General features: G+C 36.1%; 3 protein-coding genes across 4 annotated transcripts; all 3 read right to left on the bottom strand.

The window, feature by feature from the left end:
- Positions 1-1,632: 1,632 nt before the first annotated feature.
- LOC106921752 (dynein light chain 2, cytoplasmic-like) lies at positions 1,633-4,489 on the bottom strand. The gene is made up of 3 exons (XM_014993620.2): positions 4,359-4,489; positions 3,522-3,662; positions 1,633-1,999 (listed from the first exon to the last, which is right to left on the bottom strand). Exons 2-3 carry the CDS (start codon positions 3,651-3,653, stop codon positions 1,862-1,864), a joined length of 270 nt encoding a protein of 89 aa, XP_014849106.1. The 5' UTR covers positions 3,654-3,662; positions 4,359-4,489; the 3' UTR covers positions 1,633-1,861.
- Positions 4,490-6,391: 1,902 nt separating this feature from the next.
- On the bottom strand, positions 6,392-11,542 carry polb (polymerase (DNA directed), beta). Its single transcript, XM_014993615.2, has 14 exons — positions 11,338-11,542; positions 11,030-11,087; positions 10,619-10,685; positions 10,166-10,240; positions 9,875-9,933; positions 9,714-9,763; positions 9,492-9,543; positions 9,339-9,393; positions 9,171-9,243; positions 9,027-9,097; positions 8,837-8,923; positions 8,624-8,694; positions 7,351-7,490; positions 6,392-7,260 (listed from the first exon to the last, which is right to left on the bottom strand). The coding sequence occupies exons 1-14, from the start codon at positions 11,396-11,398 to the stop codon at positions 7,166-7,168; spliced, it is 1,014 nt and encodes a 337-aa protein (XP_014849101.2). The 5' UTR covers positions 11,399-11,542; the 3' UTR covers positions 6,392-7,165.
- Positions 11,543-12,758: 1,216 nt separating this feature from the next.
- On the bottom strand, positions 12,759-17,097 carry enkd1 (enkurin domain containing 1). Of its 2 annotated transcripts, none has more exons than XM_014993621.2 (8): positions 16,669-17,097; positions 16,043-16,142; positions 15,206-15,430; positions 14,900-15,072; positions 14,673-14,816; positions 14,334-14,470; positions 13,680-13,816; positions 12,759-13,601 (listed from the first exon to the last, which is right to left on the bottom strand). In XM_014993621.2, exons 2-8 carry the CDS (start codon positions 16,125-16,127, stop codon positions 13,441-13,443), a joined length of 1,062 nt encoding a protein of 353 aa, XP_014849107.2. In that variant the 5' UTR covers positions 16,128-16,142; positions 16,669-17,097; the 3' UTR covers positions 12,759-13,440. The 2 variants fall into 2 exon arrangements, with proteins under 2 accessions (XP_014849107.2, XP_014849108.2); XM_014993622.2 differs by having other exon boundaries at positions 16,043-16,127; positions 16,669-17,096.
- Positions 17,098-17,966: the final 869 nt, after the last annotated feature.

The following is a 17,966-nucleotide window of genomic DNA, read 5'->3' as shown; positions in this document are numbered from 1 at the left end:
TTAAGGCTAAAACATTCAACTAAGACTGGGAAATGAATCGATGATTAATGTTGCGATAGATAATGTGATCAATCGATAGAATGTTCCGGAACCATACAGCATCCTGGGGAATGTAGGCAGAGGCTTAAGCTGCTTAAACTCTCACAGCTGGTGGAATCAACTGACTTTGGTTACCTAGCAACAACTTGTTGAATAACGTGGTTACCTAGCAACAACCTGAGTCACTGGCGCAGCAACAGTTTGAAGTTTTGCCACATAACTGCTTAAAAAAATTAGTGAAAACTGGAAAGGTTATACCACCAGTTTAGTAGAATTTAATACATTTAAAACAAATCAATAATCAAATATCGACTAATATGAACGCCATATTGTCCATCCCTACTTTCATTTTTCAGTAATTTAGTTGGAAAGACTATTTCAAACATGCTTAAGTTTGATCGGCTTTCCAACTAAAATGTTGCTCTCTTGCCGACAGTCTGACTATTACACAAGACTAACAAAAGAATTTATTTTGTAACAAAAATGTTACGATCTGAATCTGGGTGCTGAAATCTGACTGCATTAGGGCCATTGTAGGTAGAAGGGAGGAGGGGAGTACATTTATGCCAAAACTAATTTTGAGATTTAATCTCAGAAATGTTCTAGAAGAAACAAGGAAATTTGAGTTTGAAAAGTCAACAATTTGCTGGGGGGAGGGAATGAGATTAATCCCTTAAATTTTCTAGAAAAATTTAGAAATTTCTGAGTTTGATGTTCTCAAGTTTTTTCCAGGGCTTGAGCAATTCAAGAACGTCGGCAAAGATGGCTAATGAACTTAGGTTTTCATGGGTGGATTTTCACCCTCCTGGAACTGAGGAATGGTTTATAAAGATGGATGAAGCTCTCAACTATTTTTAATGTTTCAAAGGTTTTGTCAGCACCTAAGAGTTACAATGCGTCAAACAGTGTCTAATGGGTCTGCCTAAAAAAAAATCAAACTGCAGCTGATCCAGATCGCTGCTGCTGGCGCTCTGACTAAAACCAGGAAGATGGAGCACATAACCCCAGTTCTAAAGTCCCTGCACTGGCTCCCTGTAGCTCAGGGAATAGACTTTAAAATACTGTTAGTTTATAAATCACTGAATGGCTTCAGATCAAATTACACTGAAGATCTGCTGCTGTTGTACCAACCTTCCAGACTCTCAGGTCTTCTAGTTCTGGTCTGCTCTGCATCCCAGAACCAAAGGAGAAGCAGCATTCAGCTTCTATGCACCATAAATCTGGAACAAATTCCAGAAAATTAACAGCTGAAACACTGAGTTCCTTTAAATCAAGACTATAACCCACCTGTTTAGAGTTACTTTTGAAACAATCAATGAAAACTGAACAAAAAATCTGATGTGTATTGATTTTTATGATGGCATTTGATAAAATGTAATGTCTGTTACTGGTGACTGTATGCATTTGATGTTTTTATGTTTTCATAATGTAAAGCTTTGAACTACCTTGTTGAAATGTGCTATACAATGAGACTTGATTGATTGGCCCCTCTCTCAGAACCAGCCCCCTGCTGCCCTTCAAGGTTTAAGTTGGTACAGAAAATGGTTGATCCGCCATAATGAAGTGAACAGAGCACACATTAAACACAGACCGTTTCACATTTACACTTTAATTAAAAAACCGACATGTCTAATGTAACAAGACAAAAATAAATACAAGTGTTTTATCTCTTTAACATGGCCACGGTTTATATAGTCAAAAACAACAAAGTAGAATGCAGCACGAAAAAAGGCAGCGGCCCCTCGCCAAGGAATGATAAGTGCCTTTTGAAGTCCGTCAGTACTGAATGGTCAACGGGGGTTTGGGGAAATGCAGCCTTCCCTTAACCGGACTTGAACAGCAAAATGGCTACCTGACCCAGGTAGAAGTAAATGAAATGCTTGGTCTCATGAGTAACATAGCTCCCAAAGTTCCTCCCAACAATGCAGTGCCATGTCGGGTTGTATTTCTTGTCAAACTCCTGTAAGAAACAAAAGAGATATTCAGAATGATCAAATATGCAGAGAATTGTTTTTTATTTAGCAAACAATCCAGTAGTTGTTCTCGAATGAATGAGTGTTATGTAAAGCTACATCACTAAATGTTTATTAAATTGTGAGTGGAGGAAATTATTGGCAACATGCTTTCAGTTTCCTGTATTATGCTCTTGCTCCTATACGTGGATGAAGCTTTGATACTAAATTATTTAACATTATTAATAACTTAGGATTAAATTACAGTCTTTGAATCTGCAAATATGTGCACCCCAAAGCAACAGTGAAGGAATGCCACCTCCTGCATTAGTGGAAAAGAACTTTGCTAAGCTGATTTCTTGATATAATTATGTTTGCTTAAATAATTTAGCAGGACCTGAAAAAACACGCTCCAAGATATCAGATGGTTTTTGGTAAATAAATAATTTTACCTAAAGACTAGGGGTTTATAAAAAACGAGGATCAAGAATGAAATGTAAATTTGTAGTTATGCATGACATATTTGTATAAAAACCCCTGCAATTCTTTACCAACTTTAGGTTGTGGTCTGCCATCCCATCATTCTTAGTGGTCACATGTACCAAACCCTTACAAAACTTTCTCCCAGTGAACTGGTAAATACAATTAAGACAATATGGTAGTCTATATTAGAGTACATCTAGCTTCGTTAGGCTGTTTCTATAGTTACACATGATGGCTAAAAATTGTTCCCCTCTATAATAAATGCCAACTTGATAAAAATGTGCGTTAAAGGAATCTTCAAGGAAGTCAGAGTAAAAAAAAAAAAAGCAAGTTGCCTCAAGAAAAACCTATATACTAAACTGGATGTGCAACAATGACACCAGATGGTTTGCATTAGTCATTAGCTTTGCAGTTATTTCAGTTATGCTGGGCTGGAATAGCACATTATGGGCTAACTGCATAAGTAACCTGACTCAGAAAAAAAAAAAAAAATCTAATGTTTTCCCAACATGGTATACTTTCTTGTATGAATTTTGGTGATTTTAATGTAGGTATGCAATACACAACTATTTGAGAACAAACCTTCAACCCCAAGTACTTTAAATGTAACAGCAAGGTCTAGACAGACATGCTTGGCATAGTCACTGACATTTTGGTTGATTTTTGGGGTAATTGAGAGATTTGCTCAAATGATGCCCTCTTTTTAAAAAAAAATAACAGTATGAATAAAAGATTGTTTTGGAAAAACTGTATTTTCACCTAGGCCTAGAAACTTTGAGGATTTTGTGTATCTATTTAGCAATCGACTGTGACTGGATGCTTTTGTAAAATACCTTACATGGGTTGGGCACTAAAACTGGCTCCAACCCATGGGGCCTACATCCTCCTAAATCCTAAATCCAGCCCTGGTCACAATGCCAACAACATGACAAAATCTTCAAAAACCTATTCAAATAGATAGCTATATTTAGTTAAAGACGGTTTTGTGTGGATTCGTCTGTTTAGATGTTGGATGCTTCATGATGGAGATCCTTTATTTATATATACCTTTTTAATGTATGCAGCGATGTCTTTTTCAATGTTGTACTTCTCAAGGGCCTGTGTGGCACACTCAACGGCGTCCTGCTGCATGTCCTCCGACATGTCGGCATTCTTGATCACTGGCTTTCTGTCAGACATGGCGTTGCTCTGGGTAACCAAAACACAGCGGATAATTTATCATCCTCATGAGGGCATTGACACACACTCATACATAATGTGACTGTAGAGGCTGCCTAAGGGTACCAACACTGATCAACAACGGCATCGGGGGAAATAAAGCAGTGGACACGTCAAGATCATAGAGAGAAAAAAGAAAATGTCTCTTCAGCGACGACATTATTACATAATAACGGCTACATAATGTTTGATCGAGCCATTTCTACAAGTGTTACATAACTTCCATCAAAAGGCTGCGAGATGAACGTGCGCTCTGCGTAGTTTCTATGGATACTCAAGACATTTAAATTTACCGTCTACATTTTTACACCTCTGATTAGAGGATCATGCTAAAACTATAACTCCGGCAACTCCTTAAAAATGCATTAGCCACTGAGAAAACTCTCCCCAGTTGTTTTTAAATGTGCAGAAAACATAAAATGTTTTTTTTAATTATAGTAAGTAAAGGTATTATGGGAAGATGTTTATTTTTCTCTCTCAATAACTAACCCCGTGCGCCCCATGCAATGATGCTGCTGATTAGCTGAAACCAAGACAACCAACAGTAATTCAATACAATGGAAAAAAACAATTTAAAAAACGCGTTTACCAGTAAAAATATATTGCACACATAATAAAGTGAACAACTCAAATACAGCTCGGTGAATGCACAAATTGTCACCCTACCTTCAACGGAAGCGTATCAAGCGATGAGTAGTTTAAATGGGATAACTGCTCCTGGAGCGACAACTCCCGCGAAGTGGTTGACACAAAAGTGATGTGGGTGTGTGGCGGTAGGATACGGCTGCCTTGACTTCCTCTAATTGGGTGCCGTTAACTCACAAAGCGCTCTCATTGGTCGACTGGTGCGTATCCTTGTGGTGTTTCTGGTAGCATTTTATTTCAACCCATCATGCACCGCGAAACAGCCGTTGTCAGGGCAACGCTTGTATATAGTGGGGTTAACGCTAGCGTGCTAATTGCTAAACAGTGAATTGTTTTCTAATGCAGTACAGAAATGTAAAGTAAGTTTCGGTAAATAAAAAATATGTATTTACGTTGTGTAGTTGAAACGATTTTTTTTGCTAAATTCAAAACTATGAAATCTGGATATTATAATGGTATGAATTAGAATGTGAATATAACATCTAAAAAGCAATGACTTTAGAAACCCAAGTCTGTAAAAATATTTTCTAAAGTATTAGTCAATAGGTTCAAAGAGGTTTCCTACATATTTCCAATTCAAAATTCTACTTTTCCAAACAGAAAATTCCATACGTCAGACTTTAAATATATTACCTGTAAAAATAGTAAACTTTAAAGAAGGATGGAGAGATAAATTGGATAGATGAATGGGTAAATAACAGATTGATACATGGATACATTTATGAATGGATGAACAAATTAATGTGTGATGAGATTAACATATTGATGGATAAATGGGATTACCAAACTAATGGATGAAAGGTTGGATGAATGGACAGATCAATAAATGGATGGATTATTAGCATGAATGATTAGTAAACAAAATGATAGATGGATAGATCTATCATTTGTATCTATTTATCATATAAACACCATAAAGAGCAAGTGCTTGGAGAATGTGTCTTGAGTGATTCACTCAACTATAATGTTCATAGTGGGACAAGGAATTAAGTGTGAAAATATTTTTTCATACTTTATTTTCCTTTTCTTCTCAAGATTTTATATTTTAGCAGTGTGCTTAGTGTAGAAGTACCTCAAACTGCTAACTCCTTGGAAAAATAATCAGTTTTTGTGCATCCATATAATTTACTAAAACAGACAGAAGTCAAGGCTTGTGGGCACTGGATCACCAACAAGAATGGAATAGCAAATACACCAGAATAAAAAAGTAATGGCTCCCAAAGATGAGCTACAAAATTAATTCAAGTTCAAAAATACTTTGATCTCAAAGGGAAATGTAATGTTGTTATTGTTGGAAACCCAACATGAAAGCAGTCATGATGCATCAGAGCCAGATTGAAGAAATGAAAAATATAGAGATTCCCTACCAGTGGTAAGAAGGAACTGGGGATAAACACAATAATGAGGCGCTAACCATGGCAGCACAAGAAAATGCGCAATTTGCAAAAAAAAATAAAATACAGAGACTGAGGTCTACTATGTCAGACAGGAATCAAAATTTAGGTCTTAAGAGAACCCGCTATTAAAACTAATAGCATGTTCTTATGACAATGCCAGGCAAACTGCACAAAAAACCTTTAAAACTTAAACCAAGTGCTGGAGGAGTGTACAGAAACATCTGGAGCTGGAGGCCATCTCCATGGGTGGTGCAGAATACCAAAGGTAAAAATATGTGAGACTTGAAGATCCAGACTGACAGATACCTCATGTCTAACCAACTAATCATATGTGACACGTGGCACAGACAAAAAGAAATCGATATCATTTGACGTCCAAAGATCAGTTCTGCATTCGTAAAATGCTTCCTTGGTTTCATGCTCATGTTCAAATGATAGGGTCAATAGAGACTGCTGAAGAACTTGATAAGATGCTGCAGAGTTAATTTAGCCATTTGTGCTATCATTTAGTGCAGCAACAAGTCTAAATCATGCCCTCGAGGACTGGAGATGGACAACAGACTACCATGATGCTGTGCAAAACGCCAAACGTTCAGACCGAGATATATTACTGAACAAAATTCAGGAACAAGAAACAGGCAAATAGACATTAAAATGTAAATGTTTCTTCCAGTTTATTTCAATTTAGTGACAATGAGCAATGCTTCACGTTTCATTTTCTTCTTAAATAACTTCTGACATATTTGCAGATATTGCAACACAAACTTGAACGTTCCCATAATCTACTATTACAAGTTTCAGTTTTGCTGCCTTCCTGGAAAACGGACACATTCTGTCATGATCCAACACTGGATGTTGTCTTCCTCATCTCACACTAATATAGGTTAATTAAACCTACCATTCAACAAAATCAAATTTAAATGCGGAGAATACTACTCTCATCTGTTTTGATTACCATATTGCTACTCATTAATCCAATGGTGCATTACTGTAACATTTTCAAACTGTTTGTCTAAACTACAAACTAAAATGTTAATGTAGTACAATAAAAATCAAAACCACACACATTCAGGATGTACAAACAAAATGCAACAGACTATCCACCTTGAGTGGCTCATGAACGTTTATAACTCCCTTTTTGGTTTACCAAAAACAAAATCTAAAAATGAGGTAAACAAACTACAGCTGACATGATTTAAAACTCTAAAAATAAAGCAGAAGCACTTTCATGAAGCATGAAGGTGAAGTGTTATAAATAAATATTAAGTCCAGAATGTGAAGATCATTTTAATGTAAGTTGGGGAAAACATCCAACTCTTATAATTAAAATTCTTTTCACATTTACTCTTTTTTTCAGTGTCATGAGTAAGTGGAAAAGAAGAAACAAAATAGATCCTTTTAGTTTAATCCATGTTTTGCTGTTGATTCCCTTCACTCGCTGCGATCCTTCGGCTCTCTGTATCTGTACTGGATGTATTCAAAGATGTCTCTCTCACTGTCCACCAACAGAGGCTCTCCTGCCATTCCTGCAATCAATACAATCAGCAAAATCACTTTTGGCTGCAGTTACAAAGTGAAACGGGGTGTTTATTTAGTTTCAGCTGACAGAGACTCACCAGTGACACCAAGTGGCCTGATGGTGTACTCGTTCAGAGTGAAGCCCTTCTCCAGAGCGTGAGTCCTCATGTTCTTATTAAAGATGTCACTTCCAGTGAAATACAGAACTCCACAATAGTACTGGTCCTTGGGAATTAACCTGACCAAAATCAAGAAAGAATGATTGGATTAAAAAAAAAAATTAACTACAGATTTCAGTTCTAAATGGAAGCTCAACATAGTTTCTCAAAATATGTCATAAAGACAAAGCCAGTGTGTTTTTGTACGCATACAGATTTAATCACATTCCTATCCTCACCAATATTTGCTTAAAGCTCCCTTCACAAGTGGTTCCTTTTATCAATATGTTGGTTTCCTGGCATGAACCTGGATTTTATGCCCAGATAAAATGTTTTCAATAGCTTAAGCCTGGCTTAATCCATTTCAAAACCAGTTTGGATTTTTGTTTTGGATCATTTTTGAGCTGGAACATTTAACTATGTCCATGTTTCAACCATTTAAGCTGTTGATCTGAGGTGAAGTGGTTCAATCAATCCATGAAATTGGTGAAATACACGAGTACTACTGGTGTATTTCACCAATACACCATTGGTAGTGAATAGATCCTCAAAAGACGCTACCACCACCTTGGCTGCTGCTGCTGCCAAGAAGTTCAAAATTGGTCTCCTCTGACCATAGTTTTTTTTTTCCCCTCCAAGAGGCATTTCTAATCTGTTATTTATGTTATTGAACCATCAGATTGGTGCAAAGTGCTATTCATCCATTGCTGGTGTTTGCAGATGCCGCTTGTACATGATCAGATGTACGAGTGCGCCAGAAACGCATGAATACAAAGGTTTTAGCTGGAACCTTTTATGTAAATAAACCAAAGAAGTGACTACTTGAGTTAAATTTTGTAACGAGTTCAAATATAATTAATTTAAATTAATTCCTAACCCTAGTCTAAACTAGTTTCTGAAGACTACCCAAATCATTAATCTCAGTTCCATGAAAATGTATTGACTATTATGCCAGAAGCTTGTTGATTGCTACAAAACATGTGGGGTTTCTCTGCAACTTGTTAAAGGAGATTTGACCGAATACGGTGGTGGTTTATTTATATGAGGTTGGAATTTAGATCTTGTAGAAATCCCAGAATAGGTCTTAACTTTAATCCACCCTGAATGCATTGTTATAAGATCAAAATCAATCTGATGTCCAGGCTTATAAGCTTCTGACCAGTAATATATCAGATAAATATCCTAAGAGTATTTGACTGAAAAACAAGTTTACCTAATATCAATGCGCCTGTGAAGATGTTCTTCCTCGTCGTCATCATCAGTGTCCTGCAGCTGGCAGACTCCCTAAACAAACAGAGGAAGTACATTATGGGAAGAGTCATGTGCTAAAGGGGATGGGTGGAATTACAACACTAACTTCATTACCAGTCACATTAAGATAGCTACAGCTGACTGCATTTAGGAAAACAAACACCAGAGGCCTCACCATGAACTTGGTGTCTCCTTTGGACAGAGTGTCGGTCACAAACCCAATGGACTCCAAATGATCGACCACAGCATGAAGAAGCTTTGGCTGGAAACACAGAAAGTTCAATTAGTTAAAAAAACAATCCACTTCTTCTTACCGACATACTTTATTTACTGTAAGCGAGCAACAGTATATGTGGAGGTTTCACCTGCTTCTCTGTTTGAGAAGTGTAATTTGGGTGAGTCAGTAAAATATCAATATCACCACTCGATGCTGCACCTGGAAATCAGAAATATCTTTTTAAAAAGATGAGCTAAAAATTAAAGACTAAATATCAGTTTGATGAAAGTACCTCTCCTGTAGCTTCCACAGATTGTTCCGATATATTCTGGATCAATTTTCTTTAACTCCTCCAGAATAAGAACCTTAATAAAAACAAAACAAAAGATTACAGTTAAAAAAGAAACTGCAAATAAAATAATTTTAAAAATAGATCAGAAATTATCAAAAGCATAATCACCTCCATCTGTTCCATTTCAGCTCTTGGGATCCTTTTCTCAAACTCTTCAAAGTACCTAAATGCACCAAAAAACATAAATACTATATTCTCTAGCAGAAGAGAATAGAAATAAAATAGAAATGATAAACGTAAAGCATTTTCAGACAAACTTACTTGAGTCCAATCTTTTGGTGGTGATTTAGCTTGTGCTCTACCTTTTTCAAATCTAAAAGGAAAATAAAACAAAAAAACGGCACTTTAATGTTCCCTGCAAGTTATTCGGAACATTTAAACACAAAGAGATCTGTAAATTAGGTCTAACATTATTCTGGTGAGTTTAATTGTTAAAGAAAACAAATAAAACATTATGTGATCTACGGTATGTGCGGCACAAACCATCCAATGTCTTCACCCCCTCTTCAACAAACTTCCTAGCAGCTGCAGGCCTAAAGGTCAAGATATATATGCTTTGTTATAAGAAGTATAATTTAATGCATAATAAAAATCAAAAGCAGCAACAGCTGAGTTGGTCCCATTTGGTAATATTACCAACATACCCGATTCCAGTGACTCTGGTGAGGAAATTTATGGAAGAGCTGGTGTCATCATTTCTGATCTAGAGGAAAATAAGTCAGATTAATTAGTCTGTGTAGTAAAATTTATTTATTTATTTTTACAGGAAGAGCAGGGAGCTTATGCACTTAACCAGCCTCTACTGGTGGAGTTCTGTTACTTTGTGACAAAGTAAAATATAAAGCTGAACACTCACTTGTTTTGTTTAGGTTGCTGACATATGTACTTCCTGTCACTTCTGCCATAAAGTTAAAATAAAATACAACTTGACTCACCTTTTCAAGTTTTCTTAGTTTTCCAGTTTGCAAGAACTCATCAATCTTTTCAGCTATTTTAGCACCAACTCCATCCTGTTGAAAGGTAAAAGTAAACATATCAGGATGTTAAAAATATATTTACACAAGCTTTTGGAAAGCAGCACAAACACACTTACTGCTACTCTGACAAATAACCTATGCTATAAGAATGTTTAAATCTAAAGGCAGTACACATATACCATCTGTGGACAGATTAATATTAAGACATTAAGGTCAACAGAAAACACAAATAGTTTCACATATGAATATAATGTTAAAAAAAAGAGTTATCCATTTAGACATAGTAATAAAGAAACATCTTCATAATTTACCTTGTCATCACTAAAGTTTTGCTTCCATTATTCACTTTTTAAAATATTAGTAGTATTAAAAACAATAAAGACCAACATAGAAAATGTATTTAGCACATACCAGTTTCTTTGCCTCTTCTCCACTTTTAATCTTGTTAGGATACTTGGCAATGGTGGATGCTGCTTTCCTATCCATAGTAAAGAATAAAAACATTATCGAATGGCTAAAAGAAGTATTTATAAAGAAACTACTTTAAAGTTTTAGTACTATGATATGAACAAGCAAGCTAGTTTACAATACCTTGATCTCATGTGCCATAAATTATACAATAAATGTATAATTTTGTTGTTGTAAAATTATTTTAAAACGTCATTATCAGAGTATTCTCTAAATATCTGACCGGAAGTGAGTGAAAGATGAAGCAGAAATAAAATCTTTTGAGCAGATAAATTAAGTCTATCCAAAATAACCACTGAATATGTGATTTCCACTCATATCTGTAAATAAAAACAAAGGTTTTTAAGAACTCACCTGTATGCATTGTACTTATGTATTGCCCTGTTGACATTTTTCTCGTAGTTAGCCAGTTCTGTAACCAGAAGCACATCCCATTTAATCTTACAACCACATAAAACGGAAGTGGGGATTTAAATTACAGCCTCTAAAGAAAACTGTAAAGCACAGAAACTCCCATGCTTAAAAACAAACAAAAGAAATGTAAATGAAAGCAATTTTATCAGCGTATTACTCATTGAAAGTAATAAGAAGGCAGTTTAAATAGTAAAAACACTACAACTGTCAGGCTAGCTAATTGCTGGCTGAAACGTAAAATCACGTACCGACAAGAAAGTCAGTTATTCCCTCATTTAGGGACTCCTGTGGAGCTTTCCTCTTGCTCATTGTAGAATACAAAAACTGCGAGATGTCCTGTTAAAGTCCGGTGGCAATATTATCACGCAGGAGTGAGTACCACTTTGTGTTTTTAGTTAGCGCCTTGCTAACACTTCTAGCAGTACTCACGCTGAACAATGACCCGAACTACGTAGCGGGGGTTGGAAATGCGTAACACGTCATTAATAACCCTCACGTGACGAAACACTTCTACTTTTCTTTTTTAAAATTAGGTATCACTGTTTTATTTCTGACTTTTTTTTATAATTGGAAAATACAAAATATTACGTTTGGTTTTGTAAAATACATTTTTTGCTTCAAATCAACGAATTAGTACAATATCAAATATATAATATCTCCAGTTGCAGTCAGTTTTCCAACGAATCTTAAGAGGCCTCTGACTGAAGACTGTTGCTGTATGACAGTCTCATGAGTTTCATAACATGCTAACAGTTCAATATCCACCACCAGAGAGCATAAACAACAGTAATATGTCCTGGATGACACATTCAGTAGTTAGGAACCACTGCTAATCCATCTACTTTGCTTTAGCCCCTCCTCCTTAAATCTCTGTTTTGCCATGGTTAGAACGGGGATAGAATACTTGCACCTTATGATCAACGAAGGAGACTGTTTAAACATCCTCCTTCTTTCTCTGCTGTTTGTTCCTGCTCTACATCCATAAAGCCTCCTTTTAAACTAGAATTGTGGATAATAGTTCAGGTACTATTTGAACTTTTGAGATGCTAATCAGCTGCTCCCAGTTGTTAACCAATGCCTTGCCTCAATTACACATCATAACAATTGTATGAAAGAAAAAATTAAGAGCACAAGTCCTTCCACCTGCAGAGTATTCAAAACCAGAGAAAATAACTGTCCAGAAAAACAATGCCCCAAACCTAAAAAATTATGAACAAAAGTCTAAAAACGCCCTACGACAGACTGGCGGCCTGTCCAGGGTGACCCCGCCTCTTGCTCAGAACGTTAGCTGGAGATTGGCACCAGCAACCCTGCTGACCCCACTAAGGGACAAGGGTGTAAAGAAAATGGATGAATGGATGGATGGATGGATGGATGGATGGATGGATGGATGGATGGATGGATGGATGGATGGATGGATGGAAGTCTATAAAAACCAAATCAGAACTAACACAAAGTTACTCCAACATGCGACCACCATGAGCAACACAATTCTAGAATTTTATATAAACAGGACCCTGTACTTTTGAGGTGACTGTTCGATAAGTATTTTTGGAAAACATTTTAACCTCATGTTTTGTTTTCACAACCGGTTTTCTGATGAGAAAATAAAATTAATAAACCATGGAATGACATGGTATGATCGCAATTAGCAACAAAATAAGTCTAATCACAGGAAATAACAGTTTTTTTTATTTCAACTTTACAGGACATTTATAGGTAGCTTTCAAAAATGTTCACAATCACGTTAAAATGCCAGGTTTTGAAATTAAAGCATAAAACCAGAAATAAATAAGTTTAAAACTTTTTGCACATACAGTGTAACATAATCTCTGTATAATTCGAGATAAAAACAAAACTAACAAATAATGAATTCTGAAATTAAATTAAAGATGGTCCAACAAAGTGTTAGTTTGCCTATGTACTGAGGTTGCTGCAAAATCATTAATATTCTTTCTAACATCCATTGAATTCTGCAGAATAAATGTCACCTAATGTTGGAGAAAAGTTTTTTAATTTATTGTTCGTCTTAATATTTTTGAAAACCTAGCATTTTCACAGAGATGTGTACAATTTTGTGAGACACTGTAGCTCCTAAATCATACACAAGCCAAAGCATGTCATTTAAGAACTAGAAATATTGTAATGTTATGTTACTTACTGACATTAAGCAAATGTAATTTAACATGATAAAATTATTATATAAAATATATTTTTAACAAAATTTCTCCACAGCAATAAAGTAATCATCTTTTCCATAAAAGTCACCTTCTTTACATTAAATAAACTGTAAAAACAAAATGGCAGATTTGCAGCGCAATCTCCTCTTCTTTTAAAGTCCTTCTGGTGTGTTAGGAATCAACTTTAACATAAACCCTATCCCTGGAGAAAATCTTTATGGCCTCTTCAATCTCAGAGAGTTTACAGTCAAGCTGAGCACGGCGTGTGCGAACACTCAGACCATCAGACCTGAGCGGGAGGGAGAGCAGCTCCGACACCAATGAGCCATGAGCTGAGGGAAAAAGAAACATCAATTTCTCCATGTGAACGTCTGTCTACCAGCAGATTTACTCATCCAAAGGAGACCTACTGTCTTTCAGGGACTTCAGTGTCTCCTGTCTCTCGCCATCAGGCAACATCATGTGACCAGGTGGGACCCTGGGATCAGGCGCGTTCCTCTTCCTCTCCTCCTCTTCTTTTTGCCACTGCTTCTTTCTTTCCTCAAGGCTGCATTAAGTGGCAGTGAGACAGTAAAGAAAGGTTTTGGGTCAGTTTGCCCCTTCAGCAACTCAAACCCCCTATATTTACCTATTTCATCTTAATCTCATACTTCCATTTTTTTTTTAGATTATTTCTATAATATTAATTCACAACAAACATAATCTCAAGGTTCATTACAAGATAAACAGTTCAAGTTTTTTTACAGTGCTCTATGAATGTGATAATAATAATAATAATAATAATAATAAAAGCTTGTGTTAGTGGATCCTAAGAGACACTAACAGGCTTTGGTTTTGTACATAAGTAAGTTGGACCTGAAATGAACAGTGTCTCAAAGAAAGGCTGAAATGACTAGTGCCGTAAGAAAAAGCAATTCATGTAAAAGATCTCTAAAATCATTTTATTTAAAATGTTTATTTAATGTTTATGAGGTGAAATATTGCAAATTACAACATGCAAACATATTAGAAGTTATTTGAGAGTAAGTTATAAATAAAGTAAAATATGGTGTTAAAATACTCACTATTGAGGCACTTGGCCCTTCACTGCGCTCGGGACGGGCTTATCCCTGAGGTTTGTCAGTGACTGGGACCGACGAAGAGTAGTTTTTCTTGCAGCCCGCGCATTATGTTTCACAAAGTCTACGGTATGACCTTGCACCTGAAAGCATAATTTAAAAAGCAGACATAGATCTATGCTTCCGTTACAACTAATTTCCCTTCTTGAACTATTTTCACAGAATTTTTAAAAACATTTAAATGGCTGGCGTAAAACAATTACATTGGAAGCAAGACATTTAAACAAACGATCAACTCTATGATTGTATTATAATATACAAAAACATAATTTTGTTAGATCCCACCATTAAATCTAGGACCTTTGAGGAACTGGAGGAGGCTGGGCGCTGGAAAGCCACAGGCGAAGATCTTGGTGGAGCGGAGGAGCCGCCTTTAGAGTGGGCCTTTAGAAACGTTTGACACTGAGGTTTAACAGGTGGGATAGAAACCTGAGTGAAATAAACGCACAGGTTAAAACATAAGGAAAATATGAAATTCTCAAACTTCTGTTAGAGGTAGATCTTGTCCTTGCCTCTAACTGAGCCATCACCCTGGATGGGACGTTCTGATATTTTGAGGAGGTCCACAGAGCTTTGACTGGGACAGGGCCGGCATGAATTCGCTCAGCTTCTTGCTCTTTGCAGCGTCTCTGGATCTCCCGGAGTCGACGTACATTATCCTTACTAAAGTCATGTACTTTCTGCTCTACGAGGAGAAGCAACATTTATCCTAATTACAGTTCAATAGACTAGAAATTTATATTTAAATCCAAAGTTTTTCTTCTGTGAAACACCAAAAATGGATAAGTTTAAAAACTACATTAGTTGCTGAAACTTACTCTGTTTGGGAACAGGAGTTATGGATAACCCGTCTAGTCTTAGTAAGTCTCCCACAACTCCTTTCTGTCCACGTTCCAGAATATAAGTGGCATTGGGGCCAACGCGGGGCCGGCGGGATGGTGAGCGAGCGCTGTAGCTGTCTGGGTACAACACAGGATCTGGAGCAAGAGGACCCAGGTGAAGGGCCAAGCTCCCTTTCTGGTGTCCTTCTAAACGACCACGAGCTGGAAGAAATAGAATAGTTTAATGCCATCATGTATTTGTTACAAAAGGTTTTCTGTTCAATAGACAGTAAGTTCTCTTTTAATGTTTTACAAACATTCCATATTACCGTATCTTGTAAACTATTAATCCTGCTAGAAGCTTTTTTGTTTACATTTTGTTAATTTAAACCACAATCTATAATCAATTTTTCAGACTAACACAGAGTGTAAAGTATCTTTTGTAAAGTGGAGGGAAAATGATACAGTTTTATACACTTATCATGCAGAAAAATCTTAAAGATGTAGGGTGCATTTGTATTCTGCCCACTTTACTCGTATACCTCTAAATAAAATCCAAAGGAGCCAGTTGTCAAACATTTAGTGTTAAAAAACAAAACATGCATAATCTCTCTACCAATTCACAGTTAAAGACAACGTTATGTTGATTAATCACCTAATCCCAACAAAATATATTGAAGATGACAAAATGTACAACAAAAAATGTCCAAGGGGTTTGAATATCTTTGCTAAGTGTTGTTATGAGGCATCCTTCATTCTGACAAAGGCAATTTTAAAATCATGTCTTTGTTTAACACAAGACCTACTGAACACAGCTATTAGAGGGCATCTTACCCGAAGCAGGTCGTTTGTAGTACTCAGGGAGCAGGGAGGGATCTGGGGGGATTGGCCCAGATATTGTGGAAGGTCCCTCACACATCTGAAAGTGCAGAAACTGCTGAGCAGATATATCAGATATAAACAGTTTCAGATCAGAAACAATCAAAATTGAAAACACAAAAGTACGACTACCAACATTTATTTTATCAGTATGATTTAAAACAACTGCACTACAAACTGCACAATATAAATGAAATATTTGCGGGTTTATTTGCTACAACTATTAGTAAAAAAAAAATCATTTTAGAAATTGTATTTGAGATGTAGAACAAATCTCACAATCGGACAATAAAAATAGACGACTAAGATGCACGTTTCCCTGCATATACTAAAAGGTAAAAACGTAAATAAAACAAAATAAAAATAATAAAAACATTTGCGTATGAATATTGCTATATAAGTACTGCTTTCAACGGCTATTAAACGCCAACCACAACTATTGTTTGCTGTAGTATTTTTGAAGTAAGCTAATCACCACACACTGTTTTCGACGACACTCCGTATGGATTAAGAGGAGCAAAAACTCATTTGACGTCCCACAAAACCTGCAAGCGGCCAAACTAAATTAAATAGAAGCCTACCCTTTAAAACTGAGTCGTTGTTTGTCGGTGAACGGTTTTGTTCACGCGCGCCGATGACGCCTAGATATCAACACTTGTTGGCGAATTCTTCACCATGGCAACGGAGCACGCGCAAACGGATTTAGACTGAAGGGCGATGACCGCAGGGAGCACAGATATTAGCCGTCAGTTTGGTAAACAAAGCTTGAAAACACACTGTAGATCAATTAAAAAGTGTAAAATTGGCCTTGTTACATGTTCGCTTAATGATTATCTACCCGTGGAGCGGAACAATACGTACTTCTGCTGTAATCTCATTGAGGAGAAGAGTTCTTTAATCCTGAGTACTGTCTTTCAGGCGCTGCAAGGAAGGTTTACAAAATGAGAGCATGTTTCTCTGGAACCACTCAGCGGATTAGTGAAAACCTTAAGCACAGACATGTTAAAATAAAAAAACCAAATGCGATCTAAACAAATAATTACAATAATGTAAAATTAATATTACATTAAAGAGCAAAGATATTAGAGCAGGCCTTTTATATTTTGTTACTTGTAGAATGGAGTGTGTGATCCCTAAGAAAGAACTTGTGAAAGCGTAACAGTAGTTTTGTGTCTGTGAATACTAAAAAAACATATGTAGTATTTATTTAAATAAATAGTAAATATGCAGATTTGTTTTACACCATTTGTTTGGGATCATTTGGAGCAGAACTGTAAGTGTAGCATTGTTTTTAAAGTGTGACTCAAAGAATATAATTTGTGTACTTGCACTTAAGAATTTGAATTTAAAGGAGTGTAACTGTTGTTTTGTATTTGTGAAAGACTGAAAAAAACTACAATTACAAAACTTCACAATTCAACTTCACAATCAAATACAAGCAAATACATTTGCACCAATAATACCTCCATAGAACATTCCCATGCTGGTTGCATATTATTATTTGAAAGAATTAACTTTTGTGCATTTGTAAATTGTAATTAAGGAATGATTTGTGGCTGTCTATAATTCTCTTTCCAGTATCTTGGCAGAATTTGTTTTATTTTTCCTAAGATCCCACACAAGGAAACTGTGTTCTTTAGTTTTTACCTTAAAATAAACCTCCAGTTAGCTCAAATTTGGGGCTTTGTTAAAGTGTTAAAAAGCACAATAACCTTAGTGCATGTAATCTTCTTACATTGATGAAAATAATTGAAAATGATCAAAAATAATTCTTTCTCGGGATTATTACATTCAGCAAGTAGAAATAACCAGAGGTGGGCAGAGTACCATAAATTGTGTTCAAATAAAAGTACTTATATGTCCAAATATTTTTACTCAA

This window comes from Poecilia mexicana, unplaced genomic scaffold (assembly GCF_051168715.1).
Source record: "Poecilia mexicana isolate PSO_F unplaced genomic scaffold, ASM5116871v1 scaffold_9, whole genome shotgun sequence".
NCBI lineage: Eukaryota > Metazoa > Chordata > Actinopteri > Cyprinodontiformes > Poeciliidae > Poecilia > Poecilia mexicana.
This window is presented reverse-complemented; position numbering and strand designations above follow the sequence as displayed.

What these genes read in the sequence shown, in the direction of transcription:
- LOC106921752 (XM_014993620.2), bottom strand. Translation starts at nt 3,653, where the DNA reads ATGTCTGACAGAAAGCCAGTGATCAAGAATGCCGACATGTCGGAGGAC. An exon ending in TCGCTGCATACATTAAAAAG is followed by an intron (nt 2,000 to 3,521) that starts GTATATATAAAT and finishes TGTTTCTTACAG; the next exon opens with GAGTTTGACAAGAAATACAA.
- polb (XM_014993615.2), bottom strand. Translation starts at nt 11,398, where the DNA reads ATGAGCAAGAGGAAAGCTCCACAGGAGTCCCTAAATGAGGGAATAACT. An exon ending in CTGTGGAAGCTACAGGAGAG is followed by an intron (nt 9,098 to 9,170) that starts GTACTTTCATCA and finishes TCTGATTTCCAG; the next exon opens with GTGCAGCATCGAGTGGTGAT. An exon ending in AAGGAGACACCAAGTTCATG is followed by an intron (nt 8,695 to 8,836) that starts GTGAGGCCTCTG and finishes CTGTTTGTTTAG; the next exon opens with GGAGTCTGCCAGCTGCAGGA.
- enkd1 (XM_014993621.2), bottom strand. Translation starts at nt 16,127, where the DNA reads ATGTGTGAGGGACCTTCCACAATATCTGGGCCAATCCCCCCAGATCCC. An exon ending in AACTCCTGTTCCCAAACAGA is followed by an intron (nt 15,073 to 15,205) that starts GTAAGTTTCAGC and finishes TTCTCCTCGTAG; the next exon opens with AGCAGAAAGTACATGACTTT. An exon ending in AAGGGCCAAGTGCCTCAATA is followed by an intron (nt 13,817 to 14,333) that starts GTGAGTATTTTA and finishes CACTTAATGCAG; the next exon opens with CCTTGAGGAAAGAAAGAAGC.